Source organism: Protomyctophum parallelum (genome assembly GCF_964188405.1).
Source record: "Protomyctophum parallelum genome assembly, chromosome: 18".
Taxonomy (NCBI): Eukaryota; Metazoa; Chordata; class Actinopteri; order Myctophiformes; family Myctophidae; genus Protomyctophum; species Protomyctophum parallelum.
Window position 1 is genome coordinate 20,182,075 of NC_139716.1, and position 22,738 is coordinate 20,204,812.

General features: G+C 41.9%; 1 protein-coding gene across 1 annotated transcript in view; it reads right to left on the bottom strand.

The window, feature by feature from the left end:
- The window catches only part of nhsl2 (NHS-like 2), a gene marked incomplete at its 5' end in the record, with an annotated part of 192,467 nt that extends 178,251 nt beyond the window's left edge, over positions 1-14,216 (bottom strand). The window contains one exon of the mRNA XM_083789464.1: positions 13,865-14,216. Within this exon, the coding sequence (XP_083645590.1) occupies positions 13,865-14,216 (352 nt within the window). The remainder of the gene's footprint in view (positions 1-13,864) is intronic.
- Positions 14,217-22,738: the final 8,522 nt, after the last annotated feature.

The following is a 22,738-nucleotide window of genomic DNA, read 5'->3' on the forward strand; positions in this document are numbered from 1 at the left end:
AGTAGACAGTATGTTTTCTATCATCCAACGACGAGGTTGCACGTTACAAAATGCTGTGATACACGATTCCTCTGCCTGCAGAGGAGGAACCGTTTAGAAAAATCGTCTCTCCCGTATAATTCTGTCCAGGCATTAAATTGAGGGGCGTATGGATGGCGGAGGCCTGGGACACAGCTGGTTTACAGACACACACACATACTTTTCTGTTGTGTGCAATGTCACGTTTTGTGTGTCCACTCAACTAAATTGCTGGCACATGTGTTTGAATGGGCCCTTATGTACGTACGTACGACCTGACACACTGTCACATGTCGAATGTCGTCCGTGCTTTTGTATCTGTACCAGTTTCCCAGACATTCAGGCAGACAATGGTAGCTGTTGGCATTGGGTAACCAGGACATACCAGTGGTTCTAAAACCATTACATTTCGAGGAACCGCCATGACTCCGAGTGTACAAATGGAACCAAATGGACTGTAAAGGGTCCATTTGTACACTACAGTTTACTTGTAATCAGGGGTCATCAATATGTCCGTACACTGACAAATGTGTCCAAATGGTCAAATTTATGATTTTCTATTTTTACACGCCATTATAAAATGTTCTCATTTTGATAAGATCGAGAATGTCAGGTTTTCTAACTATAGTACTAGTAGTTCATAAAGACCTCCGTAACTTTCAGAGTGTACAAATTGAACCAGTTATGGTCATTCAGGGTCAGGTCAGGAAGGCATAGATCTTCATGTTTCTGGTAATATATAGTCTACTCGTTTCCTATGTAAATTGAATTTTGAGAAAAATGTCCAGCACGAGCCGGAATGACAATGACCCCTGCTTGTGATAACCAAGGGATCGTGGCATGCACACGCAGATTAGACACACCAACGCACCGCCATGCGGAAACAACGGTCGGACATGCACTGCTCCGAGCTTGCGGTTAGGGTTAGGTTATGGTTGGAGGTAAGGTTGTCGGTCTAATGACAGTCGGACCAACAGTATGTAGATCAGGGGTGCCCAAAAGGTAGATTGTGATCTACCAGTAGATCACAAAGGTTGTGCAGGTAGATCACATGGCATGGTCCTACAAATATATTTAATTTAAATATAAAAAACTGTTTGGCATGTGTCACTTGAATTAAGGTGACTTGATTGACTGACATATATAAGGGCCTGTCAGCTCAAACCCACAATGCAATACTTTGTTTTCTAGAGTGTTGTACAGTACACAAACTTCAGTAGCATTACAACATTATAATACAAAGAAACCCTACCAATTAAAAATGTCCCTCTATTTCCCATTCCAAGTGTGCTTGTCTCATGTGTTACTGTATGTAACTATTCAAAGCCCCTCAGGTACAGTACATTTGTAAACAAATTTCAGCAATGGGATCAACATTATGTTTTGTGTGTAGATCTCATTGAGCTGGTAATTTTGAAAGTGGCTCTCAAGCCAAAAAGGTGTGGGCACCCCTGATGTAGATAGTGTGAACAATACATAAATGCCCTGCACTTACCGTACAGTACTATTACCATATATTTTCATTGAGCTTAATTACTATATAATTTCCATCTACATAAATATCGTCTCGTGTTTTAGGTGTTCATCATAATGTTTAGCAATTGATGATCACACCTTAGTGCTAGCATTTACGTGTATCCACTGATGAAGGTAGGACAGATGCATGGAATTTGAGTACGATTGGGCAAAGAAGTAAACGGATCTTTTCTGAGCAGAACTCTCTCTTTTCATAAATGTTGGCTGTTGTTGCGGCGTCCAAAAATTCTAAATTCACAATGTCACTTCCACGTCTTTACCTGCCAAACCGATAGCTTAGAACTTGAACAGAACCTAGCTGCCAATGACAGCTGGCTACCCGCCAGCATGGTGTTTCAAGTAAAACAGACCAAAGATTTAGCAGGGTTTTAGTTGTGCGTGCATGCGGGGCGTTATGATCCCCCCCCCCCCCCCCCCCCCCCCCCTGGTATAAACACACACACAGCTAATGCAAAAGTTCCACTTTTGACAGCAACCGTACATTAGCATCACAAAACTGCAGAGGTGATGCAACACTGAAGACCTTTATGTTCGCCACTGGCAACCACCGAGGTGGTTAAATAATATTTACTGCATTTATTTTTCTCTTACTTTAATAAAAATTCTATTCAAATGCCGTTTTTTCATCTGTTTCTCAATATCTCGATGCTTAAGTAAACTTGCCTCGGTCTCACATCAAATGACCATCTTATATTAAAATGTGCATATGGAGAGACTACTTTAAACCAGATTTGAGACTGATAAACTATTACACAAAAGAGCCAAGACCTGTCCCAAAAGAAATCCCCAACCCAAAACGAGAACTTATATTGGGAGGTGACCTATAGCTAAGCCCCTCCCCAAACTGCTACGGTCCAATCACAGATAAGCATAACATAGGTTAGACAAACCTCTCCACCAATAGTTTTCCTATATGATAAAACATTATTTTTGTAAATAAATGCCACGCACATATTTTGAGTGGTGCAACCACTCCTACAACCAGCAATGTCCGTGTACCTGTGTACCTGTATCATGTATCAGTGGTCATGAGCATGAGTATGTGACTTATTAATACCAGTAGGGGGCACCAGAAACAGAGAGAGGGATAGTGCTGTGCCTGCTGCCTGCTAATGAGAGAGAGAGTGGTGTGTGGTGGGGGGGGGGGGGGGGGGGGGAATTGCACCACTCAGTTCATACAGGTGTGATTTTTCCAGTGCATATGGCAGGCCTTGTTGACGGATTTGGAAGAGATTTTGAAGGTCTGGTTCCAAAAATGAGCCAGTATTTAATGTGTAAAAGCCATGATATTTACATTGGAATGAATGAGCCTGGCTGGAGTGTCTAAAGTGGGAGATGCCGGGTCTTCTGACTTTGAGACCATCAGAGGGTACTATGACAGTGGTTCCTAAACTGTTTCATGTCAAGGACCCCCAAATTAATTAGCCCACGGAACCCCATTTGAAATGATTTGCCAGGGACCCCCATAAGAGAAGCTTTTTACGGCTCTAGCAGTGATTCTCAACCTGTTTAATTTCAAGGACCCCCATAAGAGAAGCTTTTTACGGCTCTAGCAGTGATTCTCAACCTGTTTAATTTCAAGGACCCCCATAAGAGAAGCTTTTTACGGCTCTAGCAGTGATTCTCAAACCGTTTAATTTCAAGGACCCCCATAAGAGAAGCTTTTTACGGCTCTAGCAGTGATTCTCAACCCGTTTAATTTCAAGGACCCCCATAAGAGAAGCTTTTTACGGCTCTAGCAGTGATTCTCAACCTGTTTAATTTCAAGGACCCCCATAAGAGAACCTTTTTACGGCTCTAGCAGTGATTCTCAACCTGTTTAATTTCAAGGACCCCCATAAGAGAAGCTTTTTACGGCTCTAGCAGTGATTCTCAACCCGTTTAATTTCAAGTACCCGAATTTAATGGCATTTCTATCTCTGAGACCCCCATTTATATTATAAAATCAATGTTAATTTAACTCTGAGAGGTGTACAAATGGGTCCATTTGATTTCATTTGTACACTTTCAGAATTACAGACCCATAAGGGTCCATTTGGTTGGCCTGGGCCGTGGCTCAGCGGTCCAGGCACCTCGGCTGGTAATCCAGTCTGCAGTGTGCCGCGGGTTCGACTCCCGATCCCGACGACCTTTACTGCATGTCTCCCCCCCCCCCCCCCCCCCCATCTCTCTCCCCATTTCCTGTCAGCCTACTGTCTGTCCCTCCATAAAAAATAAAAAGGCAAAAGCCACAAAAAAAACATTAAAAGAAAAAGGTTCAATTTGGTTCCAAACTATCATTTAGCTAGGGACCCCCTAGAACTCCCTCAAGGACCCCTGGGTCCCTTAACCCATTTTGGTGTTAGCATCATGTTATGCTTTAGCTATTGAAAAATAGCAGATCTACAAGCTCATAGCGCGCCACCGAGTGGCGCACTACGATTACTATTACTATTTTTGAAAAATCGACATAGAAACATATAGCTTTTTCAGAAAACTGTCAGGATGTAGAAGACATTTTTAGAATCTGATCTCAGGTCAGAATGGGTTATTAAGAACCACTGTACTATGGTTTCCAGCAGGCATTATACGATGACCACATACACATACAGTTAAGTGTCCGTCCCGACTTTGACTTTGCAGGTGTCCTCACAGCCTGGTCCTCCTCCCGTCCAGAGATGGGCAAAATACATTGAAAATGTATTTTAATACAAAATACAAATACTGGGTCAAGAAATTTATCTAAATACAAAATACAAAATACATCTTCCATCCCCATCGAAATACAAAATACAAAAAAGTATTTAAAATACGTATTTCAAATACATGTATTTCAAATACTGCCCATCTCTGATGGGCAAAATATATTGAAAATGTATTTTGATACAAAATACAAATACTGGGTCAAAAAAATTATCTAAATACAAAATACAAAATACATCTTCCATCCCCATCGAAATACAAATTACAAAATACAAAAAAGTATTTAAAATACGTATTTCAAATACATGTATTTCAAATACTGCCCATCTCTGCTCCCGTCTCACAGACGTATATGTCTGAGCGGCACACAACCACAGCGAAGGAAATTAATAATAAGGAGTGCCGCATGAGAACATGAGCCCGTCGACAGTGTCATGCGTGCAAGCACGTGTGTGTGTGTGTGTGTGTGTGTGTGTGTGTGTGTGTGTGTGTGTGTGTGGCGTGCGCGTGTAGCACACAAATTATTTTAGGAGCACGATGAAAAATGATGTATTTTTAAGGGGCGCTAGCCCCTCCTATATACAGCCTTTGTCCCCACACATCTCAAAATGAGCCATTGACAATCAACAGAGAAATTACGTCAAAATTCTACTAAATATGACATAAATTAAACGCCATTGACATTGAAGGGAAAATGTATGTCATATGTAAACGAGCAAATCAGCTAACCAATCACAGGCAACAGGCATTCTGATTGGCCAGTATGAGATGATATCTGATGATGTATGATGACAAGAGCGCCCCTCACTTAACATGGGTGTGATTTTTCTTTAATGAAGTGATATGAGGTAGGGGTGGAAAATAATATGTCAAAATATTATATCACTATCTTTTCACCAATTATCACAAAATAGTGATATTCATCATGATATCAGTTATGTTTGTTTTCATATAATCTATATAATCAATTTGTTTTATGCTAATACTTTGTAGATAGATCGATAGTAGCTCTGTTCCATACCTCTAATACGTGCAACACATTAGAGCTATGGACCAGAGCTAGATAGATATTATGTTGCTCATGGATGGATAGACAGGCTATCCGTTTTTATCCTTCTGTTTTCTATCATGTTAGTGTGACATTCAGACAGTGCAGAGGCTGCTCGATGGTGAATTAGTATTGTAACATTCTCCTTGGCTTTGACTGACTGACTGATATTAATACGGTAATCCAGCCAGTTCGGTCATTCGCATTATCATTTATGCTGGGCACACGCTTTTGTAAGCAAACGCTAAACAAGGGTTGTTTTTGATAAACATCAATCAGTCCACTCCATGTGTGTGTGTGCGCTCGTGCGTGCACGGCTGCACGCTGTTTCACCCGCGTTTGGTTAAAAGTAAGTTACGTTTGAACTTTGAGCATTACAAACAGACTTTGCAAATAACGTGTCGCCGTGTCGGGGTCCAAGCAATTCCTTCTGAATCTGTGCTATCATGCTAATGCTATCCCGCTGAGTTCACTGACTTATTTTCTGTCTGCCGCTGCTGACATACAGCAAGCAGTGACAGGGAAGAGCACGGAGCAACAACACAGTGAGGGGAGGGGCGGTGGGAGCAAAGGGGACAGATCTTCAAATGAACACCGCATTGAGCCTCGACACGTTGTTAGCTTGTAGCTCTTCTCTTTTTGGCGAACGACACCGCCGTTCAGAAATATAAATTTAGGTATAGAACCGCGACTATAGAATGTGCACTTGCTGTAGACAGAGACTTGTCTTTATCACGATTGAATGGTCAAATCCTGTAGTCGCACCTGTGCGACAAATGTAATTTTACAAGTCGCACTGTGATATTTCTTGTCGCAAATGCGAGTACCTAGTCGCACTGTCGAGCCCTGCGCGTGTGCGTGCATCAGAGCTGATAAGAGCCGATTCCCACTCAAACACAAACCAGATGTAGAGGCAGGAGAGTGACAGAGAGACAGACAGGGACAGAGAGAGAGGGGGGGGGGGGGGGTTACAATGGAGACAGATTGTAGTAAAGAAAGAGACAAAACAGAGAGAGAGGTAAGATGGAGATAGTGTGTAACAGATAGTCGAGTGTTTTGTGTAAAAGAAACGGAGAAGAAAGGTGTAAGAAAAGAGGAGAAATAAGAAACGTTAAAAGGATCCCTGGCTAATAGGACAAATATGGCTTAAAACATTATAATTGCCATAACTAACCATTGCTATAACTAAAATAAAAACACCTTAAATATTCGATTTCTTTCATAAATAGATCCTCTTCTAATCAAAAGGAACCGCTTCCGTTGCTGGTTGATGATGTCATATGTCCATTTGTGTTCCAGCCCTCTATGGAATATATGGAATGTAATAAAAAAAGTATTAATAAAATATTGCTTTGATGCTCACATTATCTTTAAGGAAGTATTTAGTTGTTTTATTAGCATAGCCCTTACCCGTTGTGAGATATTTGCCCCCCCCCCCTTGTGGCCGTGGGGGGGTACTGCACCCGGGTGCGTTTGTAATTGACTAATAAATTCATTAATAATCATTAATGTGTCAAATCGAAAAAAGGGCTTCGTTACGCCCTCCATATTCATATGGTCAATGCCTGTGTGAAAAGGGAGTGATTGGTGCAGGCAGTGAGGAGCTACGGCAGTCACAGTGACACACAGACACACAGACAGAATTATAGTATGATTATAGTATGATGATGATGATATGCACTCCATAGTATCCATAGGGCTAAACATATGATCAAATAGCATCAACTTGCGACAGGAGCAGTTCCTACTTCCTATTGACTGAAAGATTCTTTATTTATGAAAGAAATAAAATATTTAAGGTGTATATTTTTTATAGGGGCAAGTATAACGTTTTAAGGAATATTTGTCTTATTACTGTGCATGAGGATGCTAAACGCACACCAGCCTTAGTAGTGGTGCCGGTCCACGGTAGAACTATCTAAATGTGAAGTCTTGAAAAGAGAAACGTGGCCCGCATGCGCTCGTAGGGGTCGTGGCCAAAGTGCAGACACAGATGCAACCATCTTCTTCAGGGTATGACGAAGGCAGTTGCATCTGCCGTAACGTTGGTTTTTATTCTCCGCGTCCTATTCCAATAGAGTATCGGCACTTTGGCTACAAGTGTGTGCGGCCACCTTTGTCTTTTCCAAGGATCCTTATAATAACAACAGTGGAAAACTGTCAAGATCAAGATCAAGATTACATGAAGGGAGAGAGTAACAGTGTGTGTGTGTGTGTGTGTGTGTGTGTGTGTGTACCTGGAGAAACTCACCCACGTTGTTGACCTGGGTGACACATGTATGCATGCGCGTGTGCGTGCGTGCTTCATTGCTTGCATGTGCGTGAGTGTGGCCTTGTGTGTCTGCGTGCACGCTTCAACACAAAGCTTGGAACATATCCTCATCCTCATGTGAATGTGTGTGTGTGTGTGTGTGTGTGTGTGTGTGTGTGTGTGTGTGTGTGTGTGTGTGTGTGTGTGTGTGTGTGTGTGTGTGTGTGTGTGTGTGTGTGTGTGTGTGTGTGTGTGTGTGTGTGTGTGTGTGTGTGTGTGGGCAGTGGAGTAGTTGTGCTGCTGGCATGTAGGCAGCAAATAATCAATAGTGAGATGAGACAAACATTCTGTTCCTTCCGAATGCCTGTACAATGATACCGTCTCCTTCAGATAGAATATGTTGGCATTATGTGTGCAAGAGTTAATAGATATAAAAACATATATCGATAATCAATTATTATGAAAGAGCTATACGAGCTTGCTTGTAGATCTTTTATTTTTACACCGCTGAAGTATAAAATATGAATTACCGGTACAGTAAAGTGATTAATCAGACTGACCAATGTAGTCGATTCGTTGATGAATAAAGGACAAAACAAAAAAGTGCTTCTCGATTGCTCAATTCATCGAAAAGGTTAGAAGTTTAAGTTAGAAATATTCAATAGTTGCAGCCCTAGCTGGCATTACACTTAACAATGACATCAGCTTCAGTACAACACAGCATGGAGGATGCTTACACACATTGTCAACACAGACCTGCAGCCATCCATAACCTAAACACCACAGATTCTTCTCATGTACTGTACTGTAACATTACGTAACCTGTTCGTTCCGTCTGTCTGTCTGTCTGTCTGTCAGTCTATACAGTATTATCTATCTATCTATCTATCTACTCTATAAAAAGGTATCTATCTATCTATCTATAGATGTCTAACTGTCAGTTACAGCATGGCTACTGTCTATGAGATGGTGTGTGTGTGTGTGTGTGTGTGTGTGTGTGTGTGTGTGTGTGTGTGTGTGTGTGTGTGTGTGTGTGTGTGTGTGTGTGTGTGTGTGTGTGTGTGTGCGCGCGCGCGTCCATCCAGAGCTAATCTCGCAAACCGCTGAACCGATCAGCACCACAAATTGTCTATGCACACTGTCTGCCAGTAGGCCAACTTTTTTGTTTCACACGTGTTTCACATTTTCTGACGTGTTTAACTGCAATTTCACAATGAAACCATGCCCAAATTTGGAGAGCTACTGATGTCATCAATATGACATCATCAATATGCCTGGAATAAATCATACCAGCTGGGTGCCTGCCTGCCTGCGTCTTCATTGCCTTTGTGCATACAGTGCAATGCATCGCTGCAGATGGAATCATGCAAAGCGGAAATAAACAGTTGCCATTTCTGCTACTTTTGGAAAATGTATGAACATCTTTCAACATGGAAACTCAAACTATGATGACAATTGTGCAAAATGTGCGATTATTCAAATTATAATAATTGTGACAGGCCAAATCTTCCTGAGAACTGTTGGCATCACCTGACACCCTGAGCCTCCATATTTGGGAGCCACGGGCATTTTTGCAATAGATCCCTTATCGTTTCAACAGTCACCAATAAACAAACTCTCTCAACACATAATATACTTGTTGTACGTCAATAGTGGAAATAGACGATGTATGAGCTTACAATGATATGCAACTGTATGTTGACATTATAGATCTGCGCTTCTTAGGTAAAGTTTGCCAAATGTTATTTCTGCTGAATGTTTATTCATTTTTGCCTAACTTTCATCAATTGACGCTGATTGCTCGCCTATTGCACACTTAAAGTATATATGAATAGAGATGACATCCACTTGCATTAAGTTGCTCAAAAGCGCATGAGGCGATTTCACTCCTCCTTCTGGGTAGGAACAGATTGCATTCTGGGATGGATTTGCCCCAAACACATGAACGCGCTGCCGTTGAACGTGCACGAATGCGCACGAACGCGCACGAGCGTGCTGCCGTCGTGAACGTGCACAATGATAGTCAACGGACCAGCGCGTTCATGTGTTTGGGGCCAGGCTGCAATACCTTCATTCGGCCACTATGTCCATTTCGCCTCAGGGTTTCCGCTGGGTGCCTTCTCTATTCATATATACTCTAATATTGCACACAGCAGCACCTTCAATCACCACCTTTTCCCCCCTTGTTCTATGAATGTTCTCTTCTATACTATTATTATTATTCGTGCCGCTACAATGTCTGAGGAACAAGAACAAAGTCGTTTTCTTTTTTACTTAAACTGTGCACAAGATGTAACAACAAAGAACACCTTGAACCTATTATGGCATGCCCAGAATAGGGACGTTATAGGGTTCATGTGGTTAAAATGAACTCATTGAGCCAGCAAACTCATTGATATTCCCGCCCCAACCCGTGTGATTGTGTGTCACCTTCATCACTGACCCACAAAAGCACTCGCAATCGCACATGCTAAAGTTAAACAACCCCATCGCCGACCCACTAAGCACTGAGTCATACGCAAAGCATCCAGTCTGGGGTGTGCAGCCACTATAGTCCTTGACTCTGTCTGCGTTACTCGTGACCTGTGCAATTAAGTGTGGCTGTAAATCTTGGCTGTGTTTTGCTTTTAATTCCGTACAATTACGTGGGTCGTGGGTCTTATACTACATGTTGCCTTATACTGCAGAAAATAACTACCTGCTCGACTCGGACAAATAAACTAGTATCTATCTATGTATCTATCTGTCTGTCTGCCTATCTAATTACGACCTACCTAAATGGTAAATGGTTCAGATACATTTATCCAAAGAGCTTTATTCACCCATTCATGCAGTACAGATGGCGGAGGCAACCATGCAAGGTAACAAACCCCTTAGCTGCTCATCTGGAGCAGGTGGAAGGGCTAAAGTGTCTTGCTCAAGGACACTAATCCAGGGTTAGCCGGGGATCAAACCGGGAACCTTCGGATTCCCAAGAGGCCACTCTACCTCCTGAGCCACTGCCACCTGTCTGTCTGTCTGTCTGTCTGTCTGTCTATAAATCTACCTACCTACCTCCATCCATCCACCCTAAATCTCTTGTACCAATCCCTACAACTTCAACAAAGAGTGCAGACCATCAAATGCTGTGTGGATTATATTATAATGTAATCCTGAGTTTTACTAGTCCATTTGAACACTTTCAGAAACCAGCATTTTGCTGTGTGTGCGCATGCATAGATGATTCCAGGCTTTTGCATTCTAACCTACTGTGTAGTAAACAGCATCACCAACACTGACATGACACAGCAGCATATCTTGTGTATTATTTTGCTTAATGCTTCAACATATTTTTCCGACAGACGGCGTGGTGCCAGGGTGACACATTGCCGGGGTATTTTCCAAGTGCACGGTTCAGGTTCGGGAGGACATTCCGAGGCATAAACAAACAAGGCCTTTACATCTCTCACCTGCTACTAGAGCAGTGTTTATAAAAACAAATGTCATGGTATTTTACTATTTTTCACCCCATTAAGACCTGAGGCCCATTCTACAAAAAACTGTAGATCTCAAACCATGGAAATACAATTTATATAGTTTTTTTTAGGACTATTGATTTATTATATATTTAATATATGCCTGTATGCTGGCTGCTGATGTGTCTGAATGTAAATGGCCTGGCAGGCTGGCAAGGGAAGTAAATGAATAGTCTGATTAATTTGTCTTATGATTTAGTACACCCTCAGAGTACTTATTAAGAAGCAGGGGCAAACAGCAAGGTCAAGCAGCTACAGTATAAAGTCGACCTAGAAAGCAAGACGACAAGCTAAGGTTGTATGAACGCGAGGAGAATGTTTCTTTATATACAACATCAGTCTTCTGGCTAAGGCAGTGAGTCAGTGACTATATGGCCTTGGCGTATATAGCAGACAGTGGGCCTTCCATTCTCAGTCGATGAGACTGGGAACACACAGTTCCATAGTTCATAGATAGTGTAGCTCTGGTCAGGGTGGTGCTCAGTCGCCAAGCGTGGAGCAACACATATCATATAATAGACAGGCAGATAACCGTCCATACTCAAGTGCTGAGAACACATCTTTTGGTCAGGCGAAGGAATGTGAGTCATCAGAAGTATCATAATAACAATGTGTAGGCCCCATGTAGAGATCTACATGTTTTTGATCTACAAGCTCGTAGCGCGCCACTCGGTGGCGCGCTATGAGCTTGTAGGTCTGCTATTTTTGAAAAATCTAAGAACGACTGACATAGAAACATAGCTTTTTCAGAAAACTGTCAGGATGTAGAAGACATTTTTAGAATCTGATCTCAGGTCAGAATGGGTTAAGCTGCCCCAGCATCCAAATCGGTGTCAGACTCCCGTTGCCCCCCGAGCCAATCGGACCCTGTCAACCATACATTTTCTTCCATTCCTGGCTTTCCCTTTTTCCTTAACTGCATCTTATCTTATTTTCTCATTGTGATAATTCTCATTATTACGTACATCATTATTGGCATACTATTGTGATCTTTTGAATTGAATTAATCTTCTAAAATGCATATTAGTATCAACTCTTCATTCCGTCACCGAGGAAATGTTCACTTTCCAACAGCTGTGAACGCTTTTGAGATTTCCAAGTGTGCCCTGTGTATCCGGAGAAGGATGAGAATCACCGTGCTAGATCTTCACATGATTTAAAACGGCTTCTGCAAATGGACAATTTGCTTCACACACTCTCCTTTCTGTCCTCCTCCATATCATGGTGAGCTCATGAGTTCTGCTTATGCAACCTGCCAACACCGATGTCCCCGAGGAGACATGCTCAACAAAGCAGCCAACGTTACCAATTGTTTGTTGCATCGATGGTGCTATGCTATTATTGACTGCTATTGAATACTGTGCAGGAACATAGTTGCATTGTAGTCACCGGGTGGAATTCCTTTTGTGAGTGATCGCCACCGGGTTGCTTGGGCTTCAGTTTAACTTACAAATGGATGGGGTTTTACTGTGTACAAGCCAGAATTAGAATAGGAAGAATCTATTGAGAAATGTATCTCATTGTTCAGTGTGCCATGCACTATTCTATTCTTGTCAGCGTTTGAATTGAATATGTCTACGTAGACGCCACAGAGAATGACTGATCGAAGTCGTCTTGTAGGAGGAAGGCCACGAGTTCGATCCCCCAGGGCCCAATAACGTCTATACAGTGTGCCATTTGTCTTACAGAAGGGACCTTGGGACACTAAATCACTTTGCTCGTGCGTTCATCCTCCCGTATACGGAAACAATAACAATGCTGATGCCTTAGTTTACAGCATCTCTGCAAAGTGCAAACTCACAACAATACAGTACTATGTTTACATGTCGATATTCACTAACTTAGGAGCAAGAAGTGCACAGCACCTTTCAAGCACCTTAAGGACAATGGTCACACCTGTTCTCTTCTTAATACCCCCATTCTATTGACTTATTCCTGTTGTTCATTCTGAAGAAGACTGCCTTGACTGGAAGTCACAGTATGCAGACTTCTATTTTTCGTGCCTTGAGGACAAAAACATTTCAATTGCTTGCTGATAAGTTTGCACTTGCATTGTTTAGTTTAGTTTTGTGTTATTTCGTTTTTGCACCTAGGGCAGCAGTCTGCGGAGCATATGTCGATCCCACCAACATTTCACAGCATGCATGCATATAGTTCAAGTTGCATACAGTAGAACAGATAACCTATTGACACAATAAGTGTCAAGTGAATGACAAATAAACCCTCCTGAATCTTGGGAGAGTGACACAGTGCAGACAGAGCAGCCTAAAGTGACGTCCTCTCTCAACTCAAAAGGAACGCATGACATCCTGAAGTGCACAGCACAGCGAGTTTTGCATTCCACTGTTTCCACACCCACCCGTCCCACACACACACACACACACACTAGTCTCGTTCGTTGCCTCTCCAGCTGACAATAATAAACTCTCATCTACACTTGGCTGTAGCTTGTTTTTACTTCGCGCGCACAAAACTGAACTCGAACCAAGCGAAACTGCAAGCTTTCTCACGGCGGAGAAGAGTGAAGAAGAGGCGTTGGTGGAACAACAAACACAAACAATGATGACAATTCAAAAAAACGCGGTGGCGTTTTTTTTCCCCTTGTGAAAGACACAAAAATGTGGACCCTTTGCACAGAGTTACAAATGAATGGGGGGGTTCACCGTGTACAATTAAACAAGACAGTAAAAGGGCTAAACGCCCCCATGCTGTGTCGACAGCGGGAATTAAAGAATACAAAAAAAGCCACCAACCGTATATACATTTAAATTATGACACTATATATAGTAGTACTTCACAACACAGTTCTCTTACTTCGGGGCGGAGGCGGCTTGGAGACCAGCGCGGCGACGTGCCGCTGCAGACCCAGCACCTTGCCGTGGAGCGCCCCGGAGCGGCGGCACAGGTCGGCCAGGTCCCCCTCCAGCTCCTCCAGGATGGAGACCCCCTGGCGGGACAGGTCGGACAGCTGGCGCAGCAGCGACACCATGGCGAAGCCGCACACGTCGGCCAGGTCGCCGAACAACACCACCGGTGGTTGTTGTTGTTGTTCGGCCACCGCTGTTGTCGTTGGGTCCGAACCGCCGCCACCACCAGCGAGCAGCCTCCTCCTGTTGCCTTGTTTGCACACATCTTTTGGAAGTATCGTCCGCTTGCAAAACGGCATTTCTTGTGTAACGTACGCGCGTGTGTTGATTAAATTCCCATCTGTGTGTGTGTCACGTCCAAAGAAAACCCTCCAAAGTTATAATCCTTGATTCGTTCCCCCGAAAAGCTGCCCATGCACGGGCGAGGAGAGGAGGGGTCCGTCCTCCTTTTTTTATATTATTGTGGTGATTCCATTTCCCCCCGCAATAAATCCACACGGCGAGGTAAAGTCTGGTGTTTATGGAGAGACTTCATGTGTGTGCGTCGTTGCGCAGCCGTCATTTTGGCGATTCATAATCATATAATGGGAGTATTTTTTTGCAAGGAGAGGAGGGGGGAGAGAGAGAGAGAGAGAGAGGAGGAAGCTATGAATATGAACTAGTCCTACTTTTGACAGACTGCGTTTGAGAGGCAAAACTACTACGAGAGAGAGAGAGAGATAGGGGGCAGGGAGAGAGAGAGAGAGAGAGGGAGAGATTCAGGTTGGGATATACCCTGGCGGGCCTGGCCCATTTAATCCACTCAGAAGAGAGAGCTCGACATATACAGGATATTCAGTATAAACAGGTGAAATTGAGAGTGATTATGAAACCAATCAACGAGGAGACATAATTGGAACTAGAACATAAGCTGATAAATTCAGTTTGTGGCGTTCTGTCTCTCCTACTACATTTGTAACAGACCTGAAGTGAACATGCGTTTTCTGTTTAGCCTTGATTGATTGATTGATTGATTGATTGATTGATTGACAGTATGTAGAATAGGTACATTTCAAACGCACAGACAAAAGCACAACTCAATACAAAAATTACTTGCGCAAGCAGAGCGCGCAAGTAATGTGATCGGCCTGGTCCATTTGTCGTGACAGCCGTTCCGCCATTTCAGGACCCCCCCAGAAAAACATCAAATCTGTGCCCGTATTGCTGGACCAATGATGACGAAATGACCATATTTCTTACGTCATCATTTAGAGCTAGTCATACACGTATTTCTTACGTCATCATTTAGAGCTAGTCATACACATACGTGTATGACTAGCTCTAAATGATGACGTATGAAATATGGTCATTTCGTCATCATTGGTCCAGCAATACGGGCACAGATTTGATGTTTTTCTGGGGGGGTCCTGAAATGGCGGAACGGCTGTCACGGTTTTTGGACCAAAGTGACCACAGAATACCGCTAATCAACTTACAACTACACACTTTATACAGTATAGAGTATAGAGTATATATGTATACATATATAGTATATGCCTATATACTATATATATACTATATATATTTCTTACGTCATCATTTAGAGCTAGTCATACGTATACTATATACATAATCAATAAAAACTAATTTACCAAATTGTGCCTGATCTGCTGGGACCAGAGTACGTGGTGTGTATGTAAGAAATATGGTCATTTCGTCATCATTGGTCCAGCAATACGGGCACAGATTTGATGTATGACTAGCTCTAAATGATGACGTAAGAAATACGTGTATGACTAGCTCTAAATGATGACGTAAGAAATATGGTCATTTCGTCATCATTGGTCCAGCAATACGGGCACAGATTTGATGTTTTTCTGGGGGGGTCCTGAAATGGCGGAACGGCTGTCACGGTTTTTGGACAAAAGTAACCACAGAATACCGCTAATCAACTTACAACTACACACTTTATACAGTATACTATATATATACTATATATATTTCTTACGTCATCATTTAGAGCTAGTCATACGTATACTATATACATAATCAATAAAAAAATAATTTACCAAATTGTGCCTGATCTGCTGGGACTAGAGTACGTGGTGTGTATGTAAGAAATATGGTCATTTCGTCATCATTGGTCCAGCAATATGGGTACAGATTTGATGTATGACTAGCTCTAAATGATGACGTAAGAAATACGTGTATGACTAGCTCTAAATGATGACGTAAGAAATATGGTCATTTCGTCATCATTGATCCAGCAATACGGGCACAGATTTGATGTTTTTCTGCGGATGAGGAAAAGATATAGAGAAAAAGATATAGGTGGGGGAGTTATGTTTGCTATAAAAGAAGATATTTCCATTGAAGAAATTCCAACTGAAAGCAGGATATTAGAGAAAGTAGAACATATATGTATACATGAAAAAGATAAAAATCTATATATCATTCTTATGTACAGATCACCTAAAACAGAGCTTTCAAAATTAAACACATTTCTCGAATACATGGTACAGTATATATCATCTCCGACTTCTGCAATTTTGATAATAGGAGATTTCAATGAATACCATAATACTAAGATAGAAAGAAGTATAAAGACCTACATGTCAAAATTAGGCTTTAAACAATTAAATACAAATCCAACTACAGATTACGGAAATATTTTAGATCATGTATATTTTAACAAATGTGAAAGTATTATTATAGAAATTGAAGTTAGAGACACATATTACTCTGACCATGATTTAGTATTAATATCACTATAGTCTAACATGAAATAGATTTAAAATTAAAATTAAATTTTTAATTCAGTTTATATACTTTTTTTTATAGGCGTTTACATACATAAATTAGATAGGTAGTAAATAGTTACACCTAATAATTACACATTTCAAATGTTCCTTCACAGAGATATTGAGATTCCACCGTTTACAGAAAAAGTATACTGTATAACATATTTTAATTCAGTTTATATACCTTTTTTTTTCAACACATATAAGTGATTTATTTTTCTCTGAAAAAAAAGGGATCCAGAATATATCTACAACGATAAAACAGTATTTCTTATATAGATAGAAACTAGAATCATACTTAATACTAAATGTTTACATGTATAGTAGGTAGCAAATAATTACATCTAAACATTAATCATTTCAAACATTCCTTCACAGAGATACTGAGATTTGGCAGTTTACAGCGGGCGAAAACATTACATGCGCGCTCTGCTTGCGCACTAGTTGGCCATTTATGGCCTACTAGTGTGCAACAAGCAAGTATGCACTCGACAGAGTGCAGTTCTAGTTGTTACTGTGGACGACACCATGATAAAGCATTACACTTGTTTAGGTCCACCATTTTCAATTCATCAGAACATTTAGAGACAAATATACACTTCTATAAAAAAACAAGCCCAAATTGATGAAATCAATTAATTACCAGCTGCATTATTCGTTCCAATTTCATGCATGCGCACACCATGTGTAGTAGCAGAAAATGATCTCCAGTGTGTACTACCGGTTGGAGTTTTGGCAAGCTCTTATTGACCAGCTTGCAGCTGGTAAAAACAGGAAATCATCATAAAGGAAGTAAAAAGGAAAAAAAACATATAGGGGAAAGGAGGTGGGGGCCAGATACTTTATTTACGGGGGCCAGTTTCGAATTGCAGCCGTCTGTGTGCCCTTTGAGAGCGGTTTTGAAGGAGTCAAGGGATTCACATACATGTCTTAATGGCTGTTGGTAGGGCGTTCCACATGTTGATGGCATAGGAGCGAAATTAATGTAGTCCCTTGTTTGTGCAGAATCTGTGTTGCACATGGTTTGTTGAACTCCCTCTGGTGTTGTGGGTTTGGACTTCGTTGACATTAAGTAAGTATTTAGACAGGTACACCGCACACGTACAACCATGTGTATCTTCAGGTGTAGTGAATCCTGTTGACCTGACCCATTGCAAGATGCTGTACACTGTCGTCAACACTAAGACACCCAGCCTGTTAAAATGGGCAGGGGTGAGGTTGGTTCGGGGAGGCCAAGTAGTATAGCCTGACCCTGGCCAGTTTGTTTTTGGGAAGTCTGGAGCCTTGTTTGTAGGGCCTTTGATGTGCTACTGTGTGGTACCACTGTGGTGTTGGAGAGACAGGGAGACCCCTGCCCCCGTTAGTGAACAAATAATATCTATATCAATGAGTATATCAGAATCAGAACATAGAGCTTTATTGTTTTAATATCAAACTTTGTTGTTTTAACCCCAAAAAATACGACACTGCAATGCATAACTTTCATGTTTTACCTGGGATTATTCGAACACCGGTCTCCCTCATTACACGGGAGATCAAACGTTCTCCCACTTCCCAGAAACCCTGTACAGATGGATACATCTTTTGGACTTTTTTTTTGTGGCTTTCGCCTTTATTTTTTTATATTTTTTATGGAGGGATAGACAGTAGGCTGACAGGAAATGGGGAGAGAGATGGGGCGAGACATGCAGTGAAGGCCGTCGGGACGGGGAGTCGAACCCGCGGCACACTGCCAGACTGGATTATCCAGCCAAGGTGCCTGGACTGCTGAACCACGGCCCAGGCCGGATACATTTGGACTTTGCTGGTGGGTCAGTGTGATACACTTCTGTATGTCTGTTTGTCTCTAAAGTATGTCATTTTATACATACACAGCTCGTTTACATTCTCACTATGTCACATGTGTGCACACATTTCACACACACACACACACACACACACACACACACACACCACACACGTGCACACACGCACGCACGTCAATGCCCCTGTCTTCAGGAGATGTGACCTTCTCGAGCTTCAAAGAATAGGATTAACCAGCCAGAATCCCATGTCAGGTCACATATAAATTTAATTGGACACAGCTAGTCTCTCAACAACATACTTTCAGGGGTGACTTTATTCTCACATGCTTGTACTTTTTAGCCTCATGGCCTCCAAGAGGTCATATAAATAAATAAACCTTCCATTTCTAAAGCTTCAAACAATAGAATAACTGTTCCCAGGGTCCTTTGTCAGTATTTAAATACATTCCACTTCTCCACTGACCATACACTGGTCATGATATATTGGGGACCTAACTGGGATGAGTATTGCAGATCAACACACAGACACAAAGAACAAATGCCAAACAAACTACACACTATAAGAAAACGTTCCAAACTGAAGGAACATAGCACAAAAGCTTTCCAAAATGCTATTAGGCAAAAACAAGTCCAATCACAGCTGGACCAGTTCCTAGAAAAAAACCTTCTAAAAAAAACTGAAAGTGTAAACAGAAGGCCTCGATAATATATTTGAACTTACAGCCTCACTAGCAAACCTAAAAGTATCAAACAGGAAAGCCAAAAACGTATAAGATAATGACTGCAAGAATCTAAGGAAACTATCAAACCAAAAACACAGAGACCCGGACAGCCAGAACACACGTCTCCAATATGGGGAAACACTGTAACAATACAAGAATACAGTAAGAGAAAAAAGAGATCAACGTGTTAAAAGCCAACTGCAAGATATCAAGGATTCCATACAAACAGCCTCTGGGAAAACTGGAACAGACTTAATAAACTAAAACAGGACGAACTACCCATCCAAAATGGAGACATATGGGTGAACCATTTTTCTAGCCTATTTGGCCCAATAGAGAAAAACAAAGAGCAAAAACAAATAAAAGATAAACTGCAAAACCTAGAGTCAGCCATAAAAGACTGTCAGAATCCACTAGATTCCCAAATCACAAGACAAAATAAAAACACTTAAAACCAAGAAGGCCTGTGGGGCAGTTCGGTATTCTAAATGAAATGATAAAATTCACCGCTGTCTCCAACCAAGGAAGGACTACAGCAGCAACTTGATCTCCTACACAAATTCTCCCAGACATGGGCCCTGACAGTGAAGTAAGTAGCCTTGCCGAGCCGGCAGGAGCCTATCTCCTGTTTCTGTAGCGTGAGGCAGCTTGATGTACAAGTACACCCCCTGGACATGACGCTAGTATATCGCAGGGACTTACCCCCAATCCAACCCTTGATGCTGAGTGTCAAGCAGGGAGGCACTGGGTCCCATTTTTAGAGTCTTTGGTATGACCCGGCCAGGGATTGAACCCGACCTCCCAGTCTCAGGGCGGACACTCTAACCACAAGGGCACTGAGCTGGTGACAGTGAACTAAGACTAAAATCATGATATTTCATAAAAGATCCAGCGGCCAAAACTATATTTTTTTCCTAAATACAATCCCATTAGAACAAACAAAAAACTATACCTACCTAAACATCAGCAGCACAGCGAACTACAACCAAGCTGTAAAGGACCTGAGAGACAAGGCAAGAAGGACATTCTATGCCATCAAAAAAAAAGAAACAAAATAGACATCGCAAAAATACTGGACTTTGTGATAGAACCAATTTCCCTCTGTGGTTGCGAGATCTGGGGGCCATTAACAAACCATGACCTTGAAGAATGGGATAAAAAACCAAACCGAGACCCTACACACAGAACTCTGCAAATCCATCCTCCGGACCCAGCGAAAAACACCAAATAATGTATGCAGGGCAGAATTACGACGATACCCACTCATAACATCTAAATAAAAAAAGAGAACACTTAAATTCTAAAACCACCTAAAAGAAAGTGACCCAGATGCACTCCATAACAAGGCACTCTCACACAGCAAAACTCTATATGCCCCTCAGCCAGCTATAGCCATGAAACTCCGGGCACAAACACAAACAGAGCCACGAGATAGAAAACCCACTGGACTAAACCAAATTATAAAACAGCAAAAGGAAAACTTTCTGACACATTGGAAAGAAGCAACACAAAAGCAGAGTAAATGCTATCTGGCCCTGAACAGAGAATACACCATGGCAGAATACCTGAGCAGCGTGACCGACCCAAAACAAAGAAAAAGCGTAACTAGGTACAGACTCAGTGAGCACAGTCTTGAGATCGAGAAAGGCCGTCATAGGCAGACCTGTATCCCGAGAGAAGACAGACTATGCACCCACTGCACACAAAATGAAGTGGAAACCGAGCTATACTTCCTAACCATCTACCAAGACGTCAGTCAGATACACATACTTCCCACAGATTACAATCGATTTTTGAAAACATGACTAATGACAAAAAACTCCCATATCTGCTGGGCGAAGTACAACAATGTGCAAATGAAAGTTGCAAACACAGCAGCAAGATGTGTGAGCTGCTGTGATAGAAGGATATCAAATGTAACACAACCACCCTATAAAGACTAATCATTGCATGTATTCCTGCACTATCTGCATCGAGTGATCTTGGTACATAGAAATTGATTTATTAATTATGATTTATTAAGATTTATTAACAATCTGACTTTCAAATGTAATACATTTTGTTTTTGATTGTGTTGTTGTATTGAGCTTTTTGCTTTGGCAATGTAAACAATGTTTTCTCATGCCAATAAAGCCCTTTGAATTGAATTGTATGGCAGGCAGAGCTAATTGCTAGCCAGACTGTTCTGGCCACAGGTTTCATACTGCAACTGCAGCCTTTGACATGACCCGTCAAATGTGATTACTTTACTGCCAGTTCAAAAAAGCGGTTTGAAAGTTGTCTTTACACCCCCCTATAGATAGGGAGGTGCACATGGCACCTCCCTACAGTATATATATATATTCACCCCACTGGCCATATCCCTATACTGACATAGATTATATAAAGCTTCAAACGCTGGGATTAAGTGATTCCAGGATCTGTTGTCAAGTCCGATATGGCTTTCTCAGACTAAAGGCTTGTGGCTGGTACTGCAGATCCGAGAAGGGGAGTCTGTCTGGTGGAGACATATTTCGGTTAACCAGGGTTTCAGTGTGGAAACGGCTTCTTCCAGCCACAGTGTGACAAGCACGTGGCCAAAAGAGAAACAACGGAGTCAAATTGAATATGTCAGTGGATCTCTTTTAAGAAATCAAAGTGGTGCGGCTCCCCTCGTTATCATGCTGACCTCCTGCATTAGACTTTAAAATTGTCTTTTTTATGTTTGAACTCTTGCAGGCCATAACCAACAGTTATCCCCACCACACAGACGCATGCACGCACGCACGCACGCACACACACACACACACACACACACACACACACACACACACACACACACACACACACACACACACACACACACACACACACACACACACACACACACACACACACACTCACACACTTGACTTGACTTCTTGGAAAAGGGTGGATGTGAGTGTGAGGACCAGGGGCGCCAGATAGGGCTGAACAGTTAGGAACATTAATCAGAATCCCTCAGTCAGACATGTCATGTTCATATAGGCCTATACAGGACATATTTATTTAAATAGTTGTATTTAATATATATCCAGGCTAAATCATTTGAGGTGATATGTTGTCATGGGTCTGTATATAGGTCTTCCTGCTACATGCGTGGCTATCTGCGTGGAACTTTCCTTCCTCTTGCATCGCAGCTGTTTTTGAAGCTGTTCCAATAAGCGCTCTCCGGTGCAGACAGAGCTCCTTAGAACCGTGGTTCTAGGACCCCGAAGTGGACCGGGAGATGTTCTGACAGGGGGACAGATAATCATTAGCAAGTTTAACCACTTAAGACCCAAAACAGACCTGAGTTGCACTATGTATTTTTCCCCCTATATACACCAAAACTAGCCGATTGTTGTGAGCTTGTAGTTCGGATAATTTTGGCAAATACTTTTGCTGTTGAGTCTGTAAGATTTGAAGCCAAATGTTTGTTCATTTTCCCTGAACAAAAAGTTGTAAAATCTTGCTCTTTGAAGGCATTAAAAACATTGTTTTAATTATACATTGT